This window comes from Anastrepha obliqua, chromosome 1 (assembly GCF_027943255.1).
Source record: "Anastrepha obliqua isolate idAnaObli1 chromosome 1, idAnaObli1_1.0, whole genome shotgun sequence".
Taxonomy (NCBI): domain Eukaryota; kingdom Metazoa; phylum Arthropoda; class Insecta; order Diptera; family Tephritidae; genus Anastrepha; species Anastrepha obliqua.
In genome coordinates this window covers 121,609,824-121,628,490 of record NC_072892.1, presented here as the reverse complement: position 1 = coordinate 121,628,490, position 18,667 = coordinate 121,609,824, and the positions used below count along the sequence as shown (strand labels likewise).

The 18,667-nt window shown below is 37.4% G+C and overlaps 1 protein-coding gene across 5 annotated transcripts in view; it reads left to right on the top strand.

The window, feature by feature from the left end:
* Positions 1-18,667, top strand: part of LOC129235918 (oxysterol-binding protein-related protein 8) — a 93,105-nt gene that overhangs the window by 55,098 nt on the left and 19,340 nt on the right. For all 5 annotated transcript variants that reach the window (XM_054869996.1, XM_054869993.1, XM_054869995.1 and 2 more), the window contains 3 exons: positions 6,895-7,041; positions 13,422-13,653; positions 15,229-15,462. In XM_054869996.1, coding sequence (XP_054725971.1) covers positions 6,895-7,041; positions 13,422-13,653; positions 15,229-15,462 — 613 coding nt within the window. The remainder of the gene's footprint in view (positions 1-6,894; positions 7,042-13,421; positions 13,654-15,228; positions 15,463-18,667) is intronic.

Below are 18,667 nucleotides of genomic sequence, written 5' to 3'. Positions count from 1 at the left end.
CTGCTGAGGGGAGATCGCTATTAGAAAAAACTTGTTTTAACATTTCGGATTTTCGTGTCCACAGCGAATTTCGAATCGGTGCACAATCGAATGGTAGTCCCGCACACACCATTCGGCTACCGTTGTCCGCCGTACTTAGTTTTCTTTGTTTTCCAAGCTCAAACTTCTTTTTTAATGACTGGTTTTGTTTTGACAGCTGCCTGAGTTCGATAACGTTCTTTTGACAGATGTTAAATAGAAAATATACAATCTACTAAAATAGCATCGCTATGATTCGGATTTATAAAAAAATACATTTCTCAAAATTGCAAATCTTTTTAAGTGCGGCGGGCATTAGAAAAATACCACAAATGATTTGTTGTCCGCATTCGAACACAAGGTTGACAATAAGAGGAAGTTTCTATTTTCCTATTAAGTTACTAAAGAGTTTCCCAATATTTTGATATTCAAAGAAAATTTTTTTAATATAAATGATCGGGTGTTTATTTCATTATAAAGAGGAAGGTATGCCGTTAATAGTGGAAAATAACATCAGGCAAATGACTACCAGGACCACGCTTAGAGGACAATAACCTTTTCATGAAATTTTCCATAACCGAATTGCAAAGTGGCTGCCCTATGTCCTCGATAGCCTCACGAATTCCATCTTTGAGGTATTGAATCGACCTTGGGATATTGGCGTAAACATTTTCTTTCACGTGGCCCCAAAGAAAAGAGTCACAAGGTGTTAAATCACAAGATCTCGGTGGCCAAATATGATCACCTCTTCGAGAGATAATATGGTCCGGAAACTTCTCCCGTAAAAGATTAATGGTTTCGTTGCTTGTGTGGCACGTAGCGCCGTCTTGTTGAAAATAAACGTTGTCCAGATCAATACCATCCAATTCCGGCCATAAAAAACCGTTAATCATCTCTCAAAATAGCACCTGTTATTGAAATTATCGCCTATTATTGGAAAACCCTTTATTTTCCCTTAAAAAATATAATTCTATACTCAAATGCGATATTTGCTATACAAAATACTAAATTTCGTTCGCGCTTAATTGCTATTCGCACCGCATTGCAGAGATAATAAATTTTCATTCAAAATGTTTCCATCTATTGTAATTTAAATTAAAAAAATTACCTCGATGAACGTATGTTTTCTTATGCACTGGTTGCAACTGATATTTTAGCGGCTAGTTTCACCTTTTAGGGAGTCTTTGTATTTTATAGTTCTATAGGCTATAAGCACGTACATTCACATATTTTCGTTGATTCATTTCGGTGCTAAAGATATAATTATTTAAGTCACGTCTAATTTTTTTTCAGCTTACAAGCTCCCATGAAAAGCCTTCAAATAAACATTTGCAAATTAGTAAACGCAAAGTACACCTGTGCTCAAAAAAATAGGAGCGTAACGAATTAGCAAGATTTTTGTATTTAATATTTTTTTTATGTTTTTATAAAAGTATAATACATTTTATGACAAAAATTATATAATTCAAAGCTTCAAACTTTGTAACAAATCACACAAAAATTTAACAGATTTCAGAAAATTGTTATCAAACTGTCAAATCTATAACAAAATCTTTAGAAAACTTCAAAGTATGCAGTTTTATAGCCCATTCAATTTTATTATTATAAAGTGTAACCCGTAAGTCTCTCAAAAATTGGGTTGATTTTTCACAATTTTTTTGCATACGATGTTGAGAATTTTTTTTCCATATAACGCAAAAGCTTAGAAGTCTTTTATATGGAAGGAAATGTTTAACGTCTCAGTGAAAAAAAAAAGAAATGTCCAAAATCAACTATTATAGAATTTTAGACCACTTGAAATTTGCGCTTTGTTATATTGGTATTTAATTGGCTATAAAGTTGGATACCCAGAATTTTTCTAAACATTTTGAATAAACAGTTGGAAATTTTGATGTATTTTTTTGAGATTTGTTATTGTAAATTTCTGTATAAAGTTTGGAGCTTTAAATTATATGTTTTTCGTTGAGGAATGCACTATAATTGTATAAAAACATAAAAAAGTTGTATACAAAAACCAATAAAAAAATAGTTAAAAATCGGTAAATTCGTCGCGTTCCTATTATTTTGCACACAGGTATAGATTATGCATATATAAATATCTGATAATGTATAGGTTTTCCATGATAAGAGAAATACGTGCGAAGATATGTAATTAAATATGTTTCCATAAAAAAAGTACTGAGCCCAAATATACAGGGTGGTACTGCTTGCACTATTTGAATTTTGTGTGGGTGCATCTTGACCCTTTGGGGACGGAGCCGCTCGACGGGGAGCGTAGTTGAGGACGAGAGGTATTGGAGTGCGCAGTAAAGAAAAAAAACCTTGAACGTTATAAAAATTAATTATAATTTAGATTCGAAGTAATATTCGTCAAAACTGTCACTATCTAACGCATCATCTCTAGATCGCTTAGCCATCGTGCGTAGGATAAAATTTAAAATATATAGAAAGCCTGCTGGTTCCTCTGGCAGTGACCCTGAGAGACTGAATCGAAGAACTGAAATTCGTTCTGACTCTACCGTCGTCTTACATCGTAAGTTTACATTATAAAGAAGAGAAGACTTCAGCGCTAATGGCCCCTAATGTCTTTGAATGAAAACGTGACTCTTTTACTATACTTATGCGTATATTATCGCTCAGGACGACAGACGTCGCTAGCTTTACCGCTACGAGGTAATTTGGGCGGCTAAATGCCGAAACGCGTCCGCAACGGTAAAACGGCTTGGGCGGCTATATGCCGACACTCGTCCGCAAAGGGTTAATCCTAGATGGCACTTGTAATTTTTTCGTCCATTCGGCGACGCCCACTTTAATTTGATGTGAAGTGCTTTTGATGTAAAATAAATTCGGATTTACTTAGGCGCTTATTTAATTGCTTTTTTTTATATGAGTTGATTTTTTCAATTTTCGTGTAAATTTTTTTAAATAAACAAATTAACCTTTTTTCCGGTCAACTTAAACTTAAAAATTCGAGAAGTGCAAGCTAGGGTTAAGATCCAACTTCAAAATTCTCTGTAATGCTATTCTGGAAATACCCAATTGGCTCGTACGACAGCGAGTTGAGACAGATGAATCATTTGCAATACTCTGCCGCACGACTCTCACATTGAACGAAGCAACATCAGCGAAGACTGTGTTGTTTTTTTTTCGTATATCACTGACACAATCTTGTCGTTCAATCAGTCGCTTTTCAGACGACAACGAAGTCTCATTGGTTGATTTTTGTGTTGATATCACCAACACAATCTAAGTATAACACATCTCAAGTGACGTCGAGCCCATCAGTTGATTCTAACAGTCTGCTAAAGAGCACATCTAAAATTCTTTTCACCTTGCAGTTGGCCACTAAACGCCGTTCCTCCAAAATCCGGCATTATGGATGCTGTGGGATCTGATCTTGAATTAAAATATTGGCGATAATTTCGCTGTTGGCTAAAATAAATAAAATTAATAATTTTAAGACGTTTGTGGTAAACTGTATTTATCGACTATAAAATTCCAAGAATTCAATCATAATCTGCAATAAGAAAAAAAGGTTATGTTATTTGGTTTGTTGTTGGTTGGTCTTAATAGGCCCTCCCTGTATTATATTGCGAAAGCTAAACAAATAATTTTCAAAAAATTCTTTGAAATTTTGAAATATAAAAAAATTATATTCTTAATATTCGCACCCGTTTCGTTACTTTTTAGTTGGGCAACTGTGGGGCAAAGTGTCGCGCTCATAGGCGGCTACATATATTTCGCACTTCCGCGCTTTAGTCCGCACGGCCACCAAACATGCATACGTTATACAAATAATTGAACATTTTAATAAAATATACTTATTCGGCTGCGCTATGCTTTTTGCCAAAAAATTAAAAACTAATGAATATCAAACACAAAAGCACTACACGATAATTTTGCATTCAGTAAACCAGTAGGAAGATATTTTTACAAAACCAAGATGCTTGAAAAAACAAAAAATACCGAATAACGTGTAATAAAGCAAGTAAATTCTAAATACAGCTAACATATTTTTTACCTTCTCTCATTACAGAAAAGTTAGCAAAATACTGAAGTTTATAGCTCTTTAGTGCGAAAACATTTCTTTGTAAATATTTGGGATTACTTATCACCAATTTTTCTATATTTTCATTACGAATATTTTGCAATTTTCGCTGTACTGACCACAATAGCACGCCAAGGCTCTTTACAGCTGTTTGATATTATCCCAATCAGCTTTTACCGATTAATAAGAAACTCACAATCGATTTTGGCTCGAAATTTGTATCCGACTATATCTTTTTAATTGGCTGATAATCGCTTACGCTATTTTGGCCGAGTTTAACAAAGCGCGCCAGTCGTTTCTTTCTCGTGCTAACCCGTGGTAGTTGGACACACCTAGGAAGGCCAAGTCCTTCTCCACCTGATCTTTCCAACGTCCTCTTCCTCTGCTACCACGAGCTGGTATCTCATCGAATTTTTTCAGAGCCGGAGCGTTTGTATCCATTCGGACGACCTGACCCAGTCGCTAGACTTTTATTCGCTACGTTATGTCTATGTCGTCGTAAAGCTCATCGTTCTATCGCCTATGATATTCGCCGTCGCCAACGTGCAAAGTTCCAAAAATCTTTCGCAAAATCTTTCCCTCAAACACTCCAAGCGACGCTTCATCGGATGTTGTCATCGCCCACGCCTCTGCGCCTTACGTTAAGACGGCCATGATAAGAGCCTTGTAGAGAGTTAGGTTTGTACGTCGAGAGAGGACTTTACCACTCAATTGTCTACTTAGGTCAAAGTAGCACTTGTTGGCAAGGAATATTCTACGTTGGATTTCAAGGCTGACATTGTTATCGGTGTCAATACTGGTTCCTAGATAAACGAAGTCTCTTATATATATATATGCGTATAATTGGCGCGTACACCATTTTCGGTGTTTGGGTGTTTGGCCGAGCTCCTCCTCCTATTTGTGGAGTGCGTCTTTATGTTGTTCCACAAATGGAGCGACCTACAGTTTCAAGCCGACTCTGAACGGCAGATATTTTTATGAGGAGCTTTTTCATGGCAGAAATACTCTCGGAGGTTTGCCATTGCCTGCCGAGGGGCGACCGCTATTAGAAAAATGTTTTTCTTAATTTTGGTGTTTCACCGAATGGTAATCACGCACCAACCCATTCGGCTACGGCGGCCGTGTCGAAGTCTCTTACAACCTCGAAATTATAACTGTGTTGGTGTGTGTCGATTCTTCTTTCATGCTGCGCGTCGCCATGTTTGAATAGCTCTCTCGCCAGACCAACGACTCCCGCCACTTTGTTGTTCTTTAGCCGCGTTATCGTGATCGGAACGAAGCGACAGTTCCGTCGTCAACGATTGGGGTATCGAGATCATCACATTCTCTGTGGCATGCGCAGCTATCATTATTCAATATGTTCGAGAAGTGTTCCCTCCATAATTTAAGTATGCTCTGGATGTCAGTCACCAGTCTTTGTCTTACAGGAAAATGCCCCGGTCTTAAAACCTTCTATAAGCCGCCGAATTTCTTGATAGACTTTTCGGGCGTTATTCCTATTGGCCAGCATCTCAAGCTCTTCGCACTCACGTACTTCGGCCTCTTGTTTTTTCTTCCGGACAATACGTCTCTCTTCCTTTCTTAGCTCCCGGTAGCGATCCCACTTGGTTTGCGATGCGCTCGATCGCAGCGTGGCTCAATAGGCAGCATCCGACTATATACAAATTGAAATTTTCACCAGACTAGAATTACTCTCATGATTGTCGCAATCGTGTAATCTATCTTCTTGGGGGAAAACCATACGGGGCCATATCAGGTGAATACATAGCTTGATTGTTTCATCACAATTCCGGCCTTTTTTGACGCACATTTTCTCTCAGTATGCTTAGAAAGAATTCGGAATGGCCTACACCACGACTGCCGAAGGAAAATATTCAACAAGGAACCAATTTACACGATGACTTTTCACCCTGGTCTTTCGAGCTAGGTGACAAAAAGTGTGGAGAAGTTAATGGGGTAGACATGCACGCACGGTCAGCGAAATCGAGTCTTTTTTTTGACATTTCGCTTTCAGCGTATTCACATTTTCGTATTTCTATTAAAGCCCGCTTAGGGCTCGAACTCAACGAACGAATGACCAAAGAAAATTATCCGCTTAAACGCTAAAAATACGTAAAGAAAAGATTTTCGAAGACTTATCTAGAAGAGAATGTGCAAAAAACCCAGGGTGAAAATTCATCGTGTAAATTGGCGCCAATTATTAATTTCAAATAGGCTTTGTCGTGGTTTCTCAGACGAGCCAGAGTGTGAAAATAATTTTGATTTTTATTATTAAGCTCGGTTCGGCTAAAGTACAAATTTCGGGTAATTTTTAAACAAAAGTTCTGGGCGCGTTATTTAATTACGAACGTGGATCCCTTCTTAGGAGCAAATCTTAAAAAGCACTTCTTTTGAAAAAAATGCAGCATAAAAACTAATAATAGTTCCCTCGTAAACTTGAACTGTTTACTAAAGAATTAGGATTTATTTAGCTTAAGCTATTCCATTATATATATATAGCTTAGTGAATTATGAGGCGCTCGACTCTCTATAAAACCATTAATTAGGTTTAGATGATACTTTTGATACATACTTTATTAAACTACTGCAGAAAGTGAGTGGTACATCACCTTTTTATTTGTGTTTTTTTCCATCTTACTTGTGTTTGAATTAATTCGTTCTATATAAGAGGTGTATAGAGGTTGTAGGTGTTCTATAACTATAAAAATTAAGCAGAAAATTGTATATTTTATATTTTATATTTTACTTTTTATTTTATATTTTCTTTCATAAATATTCTGTTTGAAATTAAAATACTTTTCTAATTCTCGTTCTTTTCATTATTTCAGAGTACGGGTGATCCTTCAAAACTCAATCGCAAGGAGTCCTACAAAGCGCAACGTAAAAATTATCGACGCGAAAAGAAACGTGTTGCTTCAGAATTGTTGAATTCGCTGCAGGATCCCACAGTAGTGGTGTTGGCAGATTGGCTCAAGGTAATTACTTAATTACAACACGAAATGTTGCATGCGCATTCAGGCAGGGGAATTGTAAATCGATATTGGCTAGGCGTTCCGGCAAAGCTTTGGTACCGTTTTCTGTTTACTGTTTTCTCTTTCTCTTGTTTTCTTATTACTGCTGGTATTATATTACATATATTATATAAACCTATGTTGAGAGTGAGGAGAGGCAAAATAATATACCCCCATGCGGAAGCGTTACTAATATTTTAAGCTGTAGAAAGAAAAATTATCAGTCATAACTTACCTTCGGAATTAGTGCACATTTTTTTATCGCTCACTACTATCAGTCATATGCTGAATGAACTGATAACATTGATGACATGGAATATTATCCCCTGGCGTCACAAAATTAAGTCTATGTGGTTGCAGGCTATCAGAATTCAGTTTTATAGGCCACATATATTTGGAAAAAGGAAAGTAAGTAGGTAATCCCATTTAAGTGGCTTTGTTTGCCATGGCTATGGTCGCGGTATATATATTTTACATATTTCTATGTATATATGAGTGTGTATGTAGGTTTGTAAGTATGTATACCTACCCAAATACTACACATACCTATTAATATATGTAATTATTTATATACAAGGTGAAGTCCAAAACAAATAAGACTGACGTCATAAAAATGGCGCCCTCTTTTTAATGAGTCAGTGCGTTCGAAGTTACATCCCTAGCTGACTTTCAGTGAAAGCTTGGTGACATTCGTTTCAGTGGAAGCGAAGTTATTGCGTCTAAAAAGTTAGTATGCTTGTGTTATCAGTACAAAAATGAGTTTCGAACAAAGAGCTAATATCAAATTTTGTTTTAAAATCGGTAAAAGATTTACCGAGAAATTTGAATTGATGAAAAAAGTTTATGGCGATGATTATCTAACTCGTGCCAGAATTCTTGAGTGGTTTACACGTTTCAGAGATGGTTGTGAGGACATATAAATGACAATGAACACACGGGCCGCCTCAAATCAGTAATCACCGAAAACTCCATCGAAATTGTTTGTAAATTTATCAAAAAATTAACCGAAATCATCTTTGATATTCATGGGATTGGAGTTAAATATCTCCAAAACATTGATTTTTCGCATTTTAACTGATAATTTGGGCTTACAAAAGTTCTGCGCACGTTTCTTTCCGCACAAGTTACCTGGGGACCAAAAGTTGCTCAGAATTTAACATTCGAAAGCCCTCATTAAAGAGGCGAGAAAATATGAGAACTTCCTTTAAAACATTTTAATGTTGATGAAAGGTGGTGTTTCCAACATGAACCTGAAACTAAGCGTCAAAGTGCCGAATGGATGGCCCCAGACGAGCCACCAGCCAAAAAATCGCGATTGGAGATGTCAAAAATCAAGTCGATGCTCATTTAATTTTACGATTTCAAGGGAATTATTCACAAGGAGTTCGTGGCAACGGGCCAAACCGTCAATGCAATTTTCTATCTTGGCGTTTTGCATTTGCATTGCATTCGTCGAATTCGCCCTTAATACCGCGAAGGAGGAAGCTGGCGCTTATTGCATGATAATGCACGATCTCAACGATCCACTCTTGTGGCTAATTTTTTGACTAGAAATCACATTTTAACCATCAATCACTCACCGTATTCACCTGATATGGCTCCCTGTAACTTATACCTATTCGAAAAATTGCATTTGGTCATGAAAGGAAAATGTTTTGCGTTCGTAGAGACCATCCAAAAGTCTTGTACCGACATCCTGAAGGACATTCCAGATTCCGGTCAGTGACCTGAAACACTCTTTAGAAAAGCTTTTAGATCGCGCAAAACAGTGTATCGAGGCCAGAGGGGACTATTTTGAATAAATAAACTCGAAGTTATCAGAACAAAGTTCCTGTCGTTTGTATTTTAGCTCAGTCTTGTTTATTTTGTAATTCACCTTGTAGGAATAGAAAACGCCATCAATGTATGCTGATTGAGTTTTATATTTTTTGATATTATTTAACGGGTGATTTTTTAGATGTATATACAATATAAGTAGAATCGACTGTCGTGGGAAAGTTCCGTTACAATCATTGACCACCGCTTTGTTTTCCATTTACAACTGTAAAAAGATAGACCTTAGTTCACGGAATTTATTGAAGTCAGTTTTCGTCAATCAGATTTCACTACTAGACTATGGTGAAGTGTGTTTTTGCAATTAAATTTCTAGATGTATAGAAAAAAAAAACGAATAATTTACAATCCCTGGTGAATCTCTTGATATTCTTTCTTCAAAGTGCTTTATGGGTAGAAATCTATCCAAAAGATCGAAAGCATATTTATAACGCTGACAAAGTGACAAAGAAAGTACCATAAGACGTAATTAAATAAAATCAAATACAAAACGAAAGGTCATATCAAAGTGAACATATTTCACTTGGAAGCGATGTTGACTTTATCGCAAACACAATAAAAAAGTCAAATTGTTAATTAGTTTGTTAGATCGACAGTAGTGAGTTATTTCTTGGAAGTGTACATAGTACATACAGTACATCACATAAATAAGTTTCCAAATAGCAAAAGTAACCGAAGGACATGTAATAAAAGCATTACAAAAGTAAGTTGCCATTAACATTAATAGCAACAATGGCCCCCGTTCATGGAAGACATTTTAGCTAGCGTATTGACAAGCTTTTTGTATTCATCCGAAGTCACCTTATCCCAAGTTGCATGGATACATTTCTTTAATTCGCTAATATTTCGAGGTATTAATTTACGATAAGCGGCTTTTTAATATTGCCAAAGCGTTTTCAATAGGGGATAGATCTGAGGTTTTTCAGTGGTGCACAATGATTTGCCCATGGTTGACATTACCTCCTTCCATAGAGCAGGGCATTCACAGAGGAAGCGGAAGATAGTTTCCTTTTTCTCCGGTTACAACTGCGACAAGCCAAAATCGGCTGCTTGTTCTATATATGACAAAAGCCATTTATGACTGCCGTGAGTCTTCAATCGTCTGTCGTTTCATGTTTATCAATGTCGACGCTTGTGGACCGTAACGTTCTACTAACTTTGCATGTTTTCTGGTATCTCCATATGCATTCCGCTATTTGTAGATATCGTAAAGAAATTGTATTCTTGATTACACCCAGTAGTGTGAATACCGATTCTGGAGGAATGTTATTCATGGCAGATCCCTCTCTTGTCAGTTCGCCCGCTTTTTCACCTTTTTCAATTTTCCGATGTCCCGGGATCCAGACTAAGGTAACGTTATGGTTTTCACTTTGTTCCACCAGTTGAGAGGTTGTTGTTGCCGAATACAGTGCAAGGACTACAGCTTGGCTATCCGAAAGAAAAGCGATATTGCCCTTCAAAGAAAAATCTACGTTTAGTAGCCTTCAAGCTTTCCCAATTGCCAGTACTTCCGCCTGGAACATATTGCACCATGAAAACATATAAAGCATTTTTCAGTAAGAGCGCTTACACTTTTTTTTTTAAATAAAACACAAACGGTTTTGACTTTTTTAACTAATTTTTTTTTATTATCGAGTTTGAACATATACATTTAAGTATGAAATTCGATTTCTTTTGCATGACCACCGCGTGCACGTTTTACGAAGTCCAATCGTTGAACCCAATTACCGACCACTCTTTTGCATAAATCGGCCGAAATTCCAGCAATTTCGCGTTCAATATTGGCTCTGAGCTCACAAATCGTCGCCGGCTTGTTACTGTAGACCAATGACTTCACATAACCCCAAAGAAAATAGTCTAGAGGCGTCAAATCACACGAGCGCGGCGGCCATTCGACAGGCCCATTTCTGGAAATAATGCGCTCATCACCACTTACTCTTCAACAAATCAATTGTAGCGTGTGCTGTGTGGCTTGTGGCCCCGTCCTGTTGAAACCACATGTCGTCTAAGTCCATACCATTCAATTGCGGCCAAAAATAATCGTTTATCATGTCGCGGTATCGATTTCCATTCACAGTAACGTGGCGATCGTTCTCGTCAACGAAAAAATATGGGCCAATTACGCCGCCGGCATGTAAACCGCACCAAACAGTGATTTTTTCGGGATGCAACGGTACCTCATGAATCACGTGTGGATTGCTTTCTGCCCAGTAACACATATTTTGCTTGTTGACAAAGCCATTGAGCCAAAAGTGAGCTTCATCACTGAAGGCCGTATGGATGGCCGTAATGCTCTTAAAGTAGCAGCAACAGAACGATTATTTTCATAAAAAATTTCCACGATTTGCAATCGTTGCTCAAGTGTATAGCGTTCCATGATGAAATGTATACTAATGAAGTTTACAAATGACAAGCGAAAAATAAAAAAATATTGCGTCGTTCGCCCTCCCTATCGGAAAAAAGTTGAAGCGCACCTATTGAAAAACGCTGTACCTCTTCCAACAGCACAAGCCATTTTAGAGCCATCTGTGTAGACTGTAGTAACGAAGTTGTTAAGTGAGAATCTCTTCTTAATAGGGCTTAGGCGTGAATGGTTCTTGTACACCCGAAGGACTTTCCCAATAGCCGTATGGGATTTATTTTCGAAATATATGCAATTATTTCATTTTAATCGACATTTTTATGCATTTTTCTTATAGCCTTGTTGGAGGTACAGTGCTAATTGCTTAAATTTTCCCAGCTTAGTATATCAGTTCTGGATTAGTTGAAGTTGGGCCATGTTTAGTTATTTTGCAGGTATCTGTGTTACTCCATCTGTCAACGGCCTGCTTCTGGAATAGCGAGAAGATCTCCCTTTTGCGTACTCCTTGGAGACATCCTATTTCCACCGCTTCGTGTTCGTTGGAGGATGCTCTCTGTCTTACCAGTTCATCAGCTTTCATAGCTAGCGTTACTTATTAACAAAAAGCACTCTCTCTTTTGTAACATTTTAAAAATCATAAGCCAATGTCAATATTGTGGAAACTTATTTTTCTTATATACTGTATCCACTTACACATGCCCTATGATTCTTCAATCGAGCCGCAGCAGCAACAATCTCTAATTTTTATAGTAAATATTTTTTTTTTATTTTTAGTTTTTTGTTTATTGCTGTGTAGGAGTTTTTTTTTTCTCTTTTATTGGTTGCCATGCAAATTGAATTTTATTAGCTGATAAATAGCAACGTTCCCAATATTAGTAAACACGTACCTACATACACAAAATATTACTAAATAGTTTTAGATACAGTTATGCGTATGTATGTAATTCGTAGCAATGGCCAAAAAATGTATCCGAATCCATAAAATACACATAAATTGGTAGACAGACTATGCGAATACATAGCCGGTGTTGGGGGAAATTTTCAGGGTTATCTTGAAATTAAAATATTGTGATTGCTTTCTCGGGATTCCTAAAGAATACTTAAATATAATAAATGAGCGGCAAAGTATTTTCAAAAAGTAATTATAGACCGATTATTCTCCAGGAGGCCAAAAGGTCATGGACAGAAGAAAATACTTGTGTTAGAACCAGACAAATTCAGACGCAAATATGTAGATAAGAAAAGGTCAAGAGAATTGGCCAAACTCTCAAGAGAGAACATCTCGTGGTTGGCGCCACCGGCCATTGGCTGTTAGGTAGGCACTTGTCTAGGCGAGGAGTATTTCCTCATGAATACTGCAGACGTTGTAGAGGCGTGGAAGAGGAAGAAACAGTAGAACACTGCCACTGTAATTGTCCAGTCTTAGCTACGAGTAGAGCAAGGTTGTTAGGAAAATAGCCTTTTGACTTTTACGAAACTAGCCGCGCTGTTGGGATAAAATCTATTCTACGCTTCATAAGACCATTTATGGTTCCGTGATAAATAAATACTCAGGTACACAGTGGTACCACAACGCACCTACATAGTCTAAGCTGTTCTAAACTGACTGCTACAAAAACCTAACCTAACGTAAGGAAGCCGGGATGGTCCATTATAATATAGGAAAGAAGAAAACCAACTATTGCCGCTATTATCTTTGAACTAGATTATGGTACTGAGAAATCCAGCCAATCCTTTCTACAATTGTTTCTATTTTTTCCAGTTGCTCCTTGTAAAAGTTTTTTGGACATTCTTCGAAGTGCTGGATATTTGCGCAAAAATTAGTGAATGGAATTTGGCATTTACCCTTATAGATTGCAAAGAAATCATTTTGCTGAACTCGCAAACTGACGGCGACTTTACCATTCGTTTTTGAAAACTTTGTTAAACTCTTGGACTGTGTAAAACTGTGAGGCTCTGCTTTTGTAGCGAAAAATTATAAGGCAACGCTACAAAATAGAGGAGTAATTTGGCCTCTCACCTGTCAGAGCTGGATGAGCTACACTGCTATTATAGTTTTTATTGTTATTCTTGTTTAAATGAGACAACTTGTACACAAAATTATCTAATTAAGTTTCTAATTGACACATTCTTCTCTGCTAATTTATAGGTACGCGGCACGCTGAAGTCATGGACAAAGCTATGGTGTGTACTAAAGCCAGGTATGATGTTGCTCTACAAAAGTCCTAAGCTGAAGAGCAGTCATTGGGTGGGTACAATTGTGCTGACGTCATGCCAAGTCATCGAGCGGCCGAGTAAGAAAGACGGATTCTGCTTTAAGCTTTTCCATCCACTGGATCAATCGATATGGGCACCACGCGGACCGGACAAGGAGACAATAGGTCAGAACAGTAATTAAAATATAAAATTATTGCAAATGAGATAAAATAACATTAAGAAGAGAAGTAAAATATGTTAGCCCTCGTACAGAAGTTTATATTTTTTTAAACAAAAAAATCTTGTTTTTGATTAATTATGTATTATATTTGAAATAAGAGTTTAAGGGTAGTGCGCGAATTGATGCAATACCTTAGAAAATCAATATTCTCATGAAGTTTCGACGTTAATGCACCTAAAAACAATGCATCGATCAACTTAATTTGACTTTGGGTGAGGAAGCCAAACACTTTGCTACTGCAGATCATCGTTCGTTCATAGCCGGAACCCACGAGGGTCATCTACAAACAACCATTTTGCAAGAAATCATGGAGCCGATGTCTGTACTAATAATATAAGATAAACATATGACATACCAGGCGATAGATGCTAATTTAGGCGATAGTATGAGACGCTTCGCAAGAATCCCGGATAATTTGACTGGTGTAAACATACAAAAAAATGCATCAAGTGCTGTAAATAATTTCTGGTGCGAATCACGCGCCATACCTCTAAATCTGAAATAGAGCAACAATCTGCTGAATGGGCCTTCCAAGACGAGCCAAATCCAACAAAAGTTGTTCGCTAACGCCGCACTTCAAGATTGTTGTTGTTGTTGTTGTAGAAGCATAAATATTCCCCACACATGTACGGGGTATGGTGCTGGAGTGATAAGTCCTTGACCGGATAAAAATCCGCCCCATTCCGGTAACGTAGAATCGACTGCCGCGGATTGATGCCCTGTTCAAGGTAATGGTGGCATGTTTCGGTGCTATAACTGGCAACTGGCAACGGCACCGTTAGAGTAATCTCCAACTCTGCTGAAGTGAGTATTTGGCCGAATATAAATCCGGATCGTTCCGGTAACGTAGAAGCGACAGTCGTGGAAACGGCCAATGCGATCTTCTCACACATCGGCTGCAGCAACGGCCTATTTGATTTCTGCAAACATCGAATTGATAAGCCGACATATGCCGTACAACCACGATTTTCTAGCTTTTAGATACAAAGAAAAAATAAATAAATGTATGAAAAAAAAAAAAATAATAAAAAGTTGCCAACGTTTTTCGACGTGTGAAGAGCTACACCTCAATTGGAGTGAAAGAAATGCCACGCCAGCTGATTGGAGCGCATGGAAAGTTGTATAGAATTTCATGGCGAATATTGAAAAAAAAAACAATAAAATCAATTTCAATGATAAAAATTCGGTTTCGAATTGCTAAGCGCAGAATAGTAAACCGTTTCTGTTTCTATGATAAAAAATCAGCTTCACATCATTAAACGCAAAATATATGGACTTCCAAAAAATCACTCCTACTTTTACCGGCTAAGTTACGTCTACTGATATTTTCAAGTATTCATTTACTATACAGAGAGGGCTTAAATATTTACTAGTTACTGCTTTATATCTTTCACTTTACAATCGACTATTGGATTCTACTCTCAAATCCCAAATATTCGAACCAAATATTCGTTAAATTTTCTTTATTTGTTACTTTGCTATCTGAAAATTTATTAACATTTTTATTTTCGTTTTACAGGCGCAGTCGTTCAACCCTTACCAACCGCTTACCTGATATTTCGCGCACCCAGTCAGGCGGCTGGTAAATGTTGGATGGATGCACTGGAGCTCTCCTTGCGCTGCTCAGCTTTGCTGTTGCGTTCAAATAGCAGCATGGGCGCTGTGCAGGGCACCAGTGCCAACGACAGTGCGCAAATATCACACGAAACGCAGTGGTCGGAGGCCGATTATGAGAAGCATTTCAACGAACATGGTAAGTGTACAAGGATCATCTTTTTGAAACGGAATGTGCAATAAATTAGTGCAATGAACAGTGCAGTATAAGAAAGTTACTAAATCCTACTGCTACAAATACAATACCTTTTATGAAAAACAAAAATAAAAAAAATTAAAAAATCAGTTAAAAAGTAAAATAAGCGAATTGCAGTATCTGAGCAAGACTGGTCGCTGAGTCGGATGAGTATGGGAAGCTAAAGGACATTTGATGAATATTTTTAAGATTTAAAAAATTATTATTTTGCTGGTCTCAAAAATTGTTAGTAAAATATAGAAGTGATCTTAAAAGTGAGGGGTCCATACAAAAACATATTTATATCATGTGCTAAATCTGGTGAGGTCCTGGAAATTTAAGTAAAGTGAGCTGCATCATTGAGTAATAGAGAATACCAGCATTTCGGCATCAAGTTTTAAACAAGGGGTCAGTTGCCAGGAAGGGGTCGTCTGAATTGGTCTCAGAGGCTTCCAACCCGGTCCTCAGCATCTGCCTGACTGCTGTTAAAGGGGAATTGCACAACTTATTTCACAGTAAATCGCAGATCAGATGGAGCTCCATTTGTTCGTGTGCTATTTCGAAAACCCTTTGACCCCATTAAAATAGACACCGAACTCAGAAAGTTCTTTGGACTCCTTGCCATTCCATTTCCAAACTCGTTGTGTGTTTATCGGTCATTGGACGATCGGCACACACGTGGAAAACTAAGTTTACCACTTAACCTCCATTGCAGAAGCTGTAGGGACTTTTCAGAGAAGGAGAGTGTTGAGCACTAATGTCCGGGATCGACAGCTAGATGATTAAGGACAGTGCGTGCTCCTTTCTTCGACAGCCTGAGGCAGTGCTCCAACCTAAACCCCATCAATACTTTCCGTTACATCAACAGCTCTGGATGGTTGTAGATAACTGCATGTAGGAGGTCTCATGACGGTATCAAAACGGCTCTTTAGTGCTACTTAGGGAGTGCCGGTCTGGTAGTTCAACCGTTTCACCTACCTACCTTACAAACAAAATTTGATAACTCAAAATTTAGTTTCTGTAATGTAGGTAAAATATTTAATTTAAAAGAAAAATATAGATAGTATTTTTTCTTCTGCCACACACACACGGGAAATATTTCAGAAGATTCGCCAAAATCAAGTATCAGAATTCTCGGTTCTTAGTTTTTTCGCTCAAACAAAACAAGGTAAATCTGCAGTTGCTATTTCCGTGCAAGAAATTTGGTTTTTTTCATTCCGTACTTCTGAGCATTTTCTTCTCTTTAAGCTAAAATGGTTTGCTTTCCCTCTAAGTACACTAAAATATTTATTACAAAATTATATTGATAATTTCTGTTTTCATGGGATACTCCATTAGCTTCGAAGCATTTCCCATTAACTACAAACGACACTTTTCCAAAATGTTCAGGAATCAATCTCAGTCCGAATACTATAAAATTCTGATATTGTAAACGTACGGAGTAATTTTGTTATTTACCTTTAAGAATATTACATCGAAGTACTTTAGACCTCTTTTGTTTGGAAAGCACATGCACAAGGTGGTACAAAAGTAATAATCCAATTTTGCTTTTGAATAACTTTTTTACTATAATAAAAAAAAACGAATTTTGTGTGATGAAAATCTTTATTTCGACCTTTACGTGCTCCATTACTTGCCTGTTTGTATACTACAACTGTCTAGTCACTAGTGTCAAATTTGATTGACGTACGACGCCTTTTGTAAAAATTATAAATCTTCCAATGTATGCATACTTGGCACGTACACCCTTTTTGGTTGTTTGGCCGAGCTCCTTCTCCTATTTGTGGTGTGCGTCTTGATGTTGTTCCGCAAATGGAGGGACCTACAGTTTCAAGCCGACTCCGAACTGCAGATATTTCTTGAGTTAAATCATCCAATAGGGTGACTAATTTTGCGCCACCTTGTACATATATGTATATTTATATGAAATGTTGGTTTATAGGCCTATATTTATCGTGAAGCGATTTCATCGCATTGAAGTGGAAGTTAGCAGCTGCTATCAACGAGTTATTGGCCACCAAATATTTTCAATCATTTTATCGAATCGCTTCTAAGGCGATGAAGGAGCTGTTTGCATTGCAGACATTTTTATTTTTGGTTGGTTTAATTGCATTTTTTTTTTAGATATTTACAGATATATGTACGTATTAATCAAAGATATCCTAATAATCACACGGTTGTTGGGCTCACCTCAATACGAATACGACTCCTTTCCATTGTTATGTTTCCTGGCCATTGATTGCTTCATTCTTTTGCATCCGACCTGCAAAAGGAACATCCGGAATCGGTTATATTTTACATTTACAACCCGAATCCAAAACCCAAAAGCATAAGCGGCATTTCTTCGCTTCAGCCAGTTTGGAATGCTTCACATATTTCCAAACACACGAAATTGAGAATCTTCAATTAAAATTTGAAAATACCGTTGATTTTTTTTATTGTACCTGCCTGTACATACCAAATGTCTTTCTACCTGCGCTATGCATACGCCGGCATCGCTTCGGAGTTCACCAACGAAGCAAATACTTCGGATTTATTGTTACTCTGGCAACTCAATACGCTGGAACGTATTGCATTTTTTCCTAAAATAGTAAAAAATTGATCCGTGTAGTAAGTGAAAATATTTGAAAAGTCGATGCAAAGTCAGAGAGATGACATTATGAGGTTATGTTTAGTTGGTAGCACGCACACCAAGTTTTAGCCAGATCGGTGTATTTCTTTGTGTTTGGCATTCGTTTGAATCGAGGAGTCGCAAAATTAATGCCGATTGGAATCCAGCCCGTTTCACATTCCCCCTATTCTCCAGAATTGACTTCTTCGGATCCCTCGAACTACTATTTGTTCCCCAATTGCAAGGAATTCTTGGCGGAAAAAAGGGTTTATTCAAACGAAGAGGTGATTGCAGAAGCGAATGGCTATTTTTTAGACTTGGGAAAAATCCTATTATTCTGTAGGGTATAACAAATTAGAACAGCGTTCGACGACGCAGTGTATAAGCCTAAAAGGAGACTATGTCGAAAAATAAGAAATATTAACCCCAAACAATTAAGTGGCTTTCATTTTTGCACGGACTTTTCAAACGACCCTCCTACATGAGGCGACTTCATAGGCGATTAGTTGGAACGAAAGTTTAATGTGAAAAAGTTCGTTAGTTGGAATTAGGCATTTA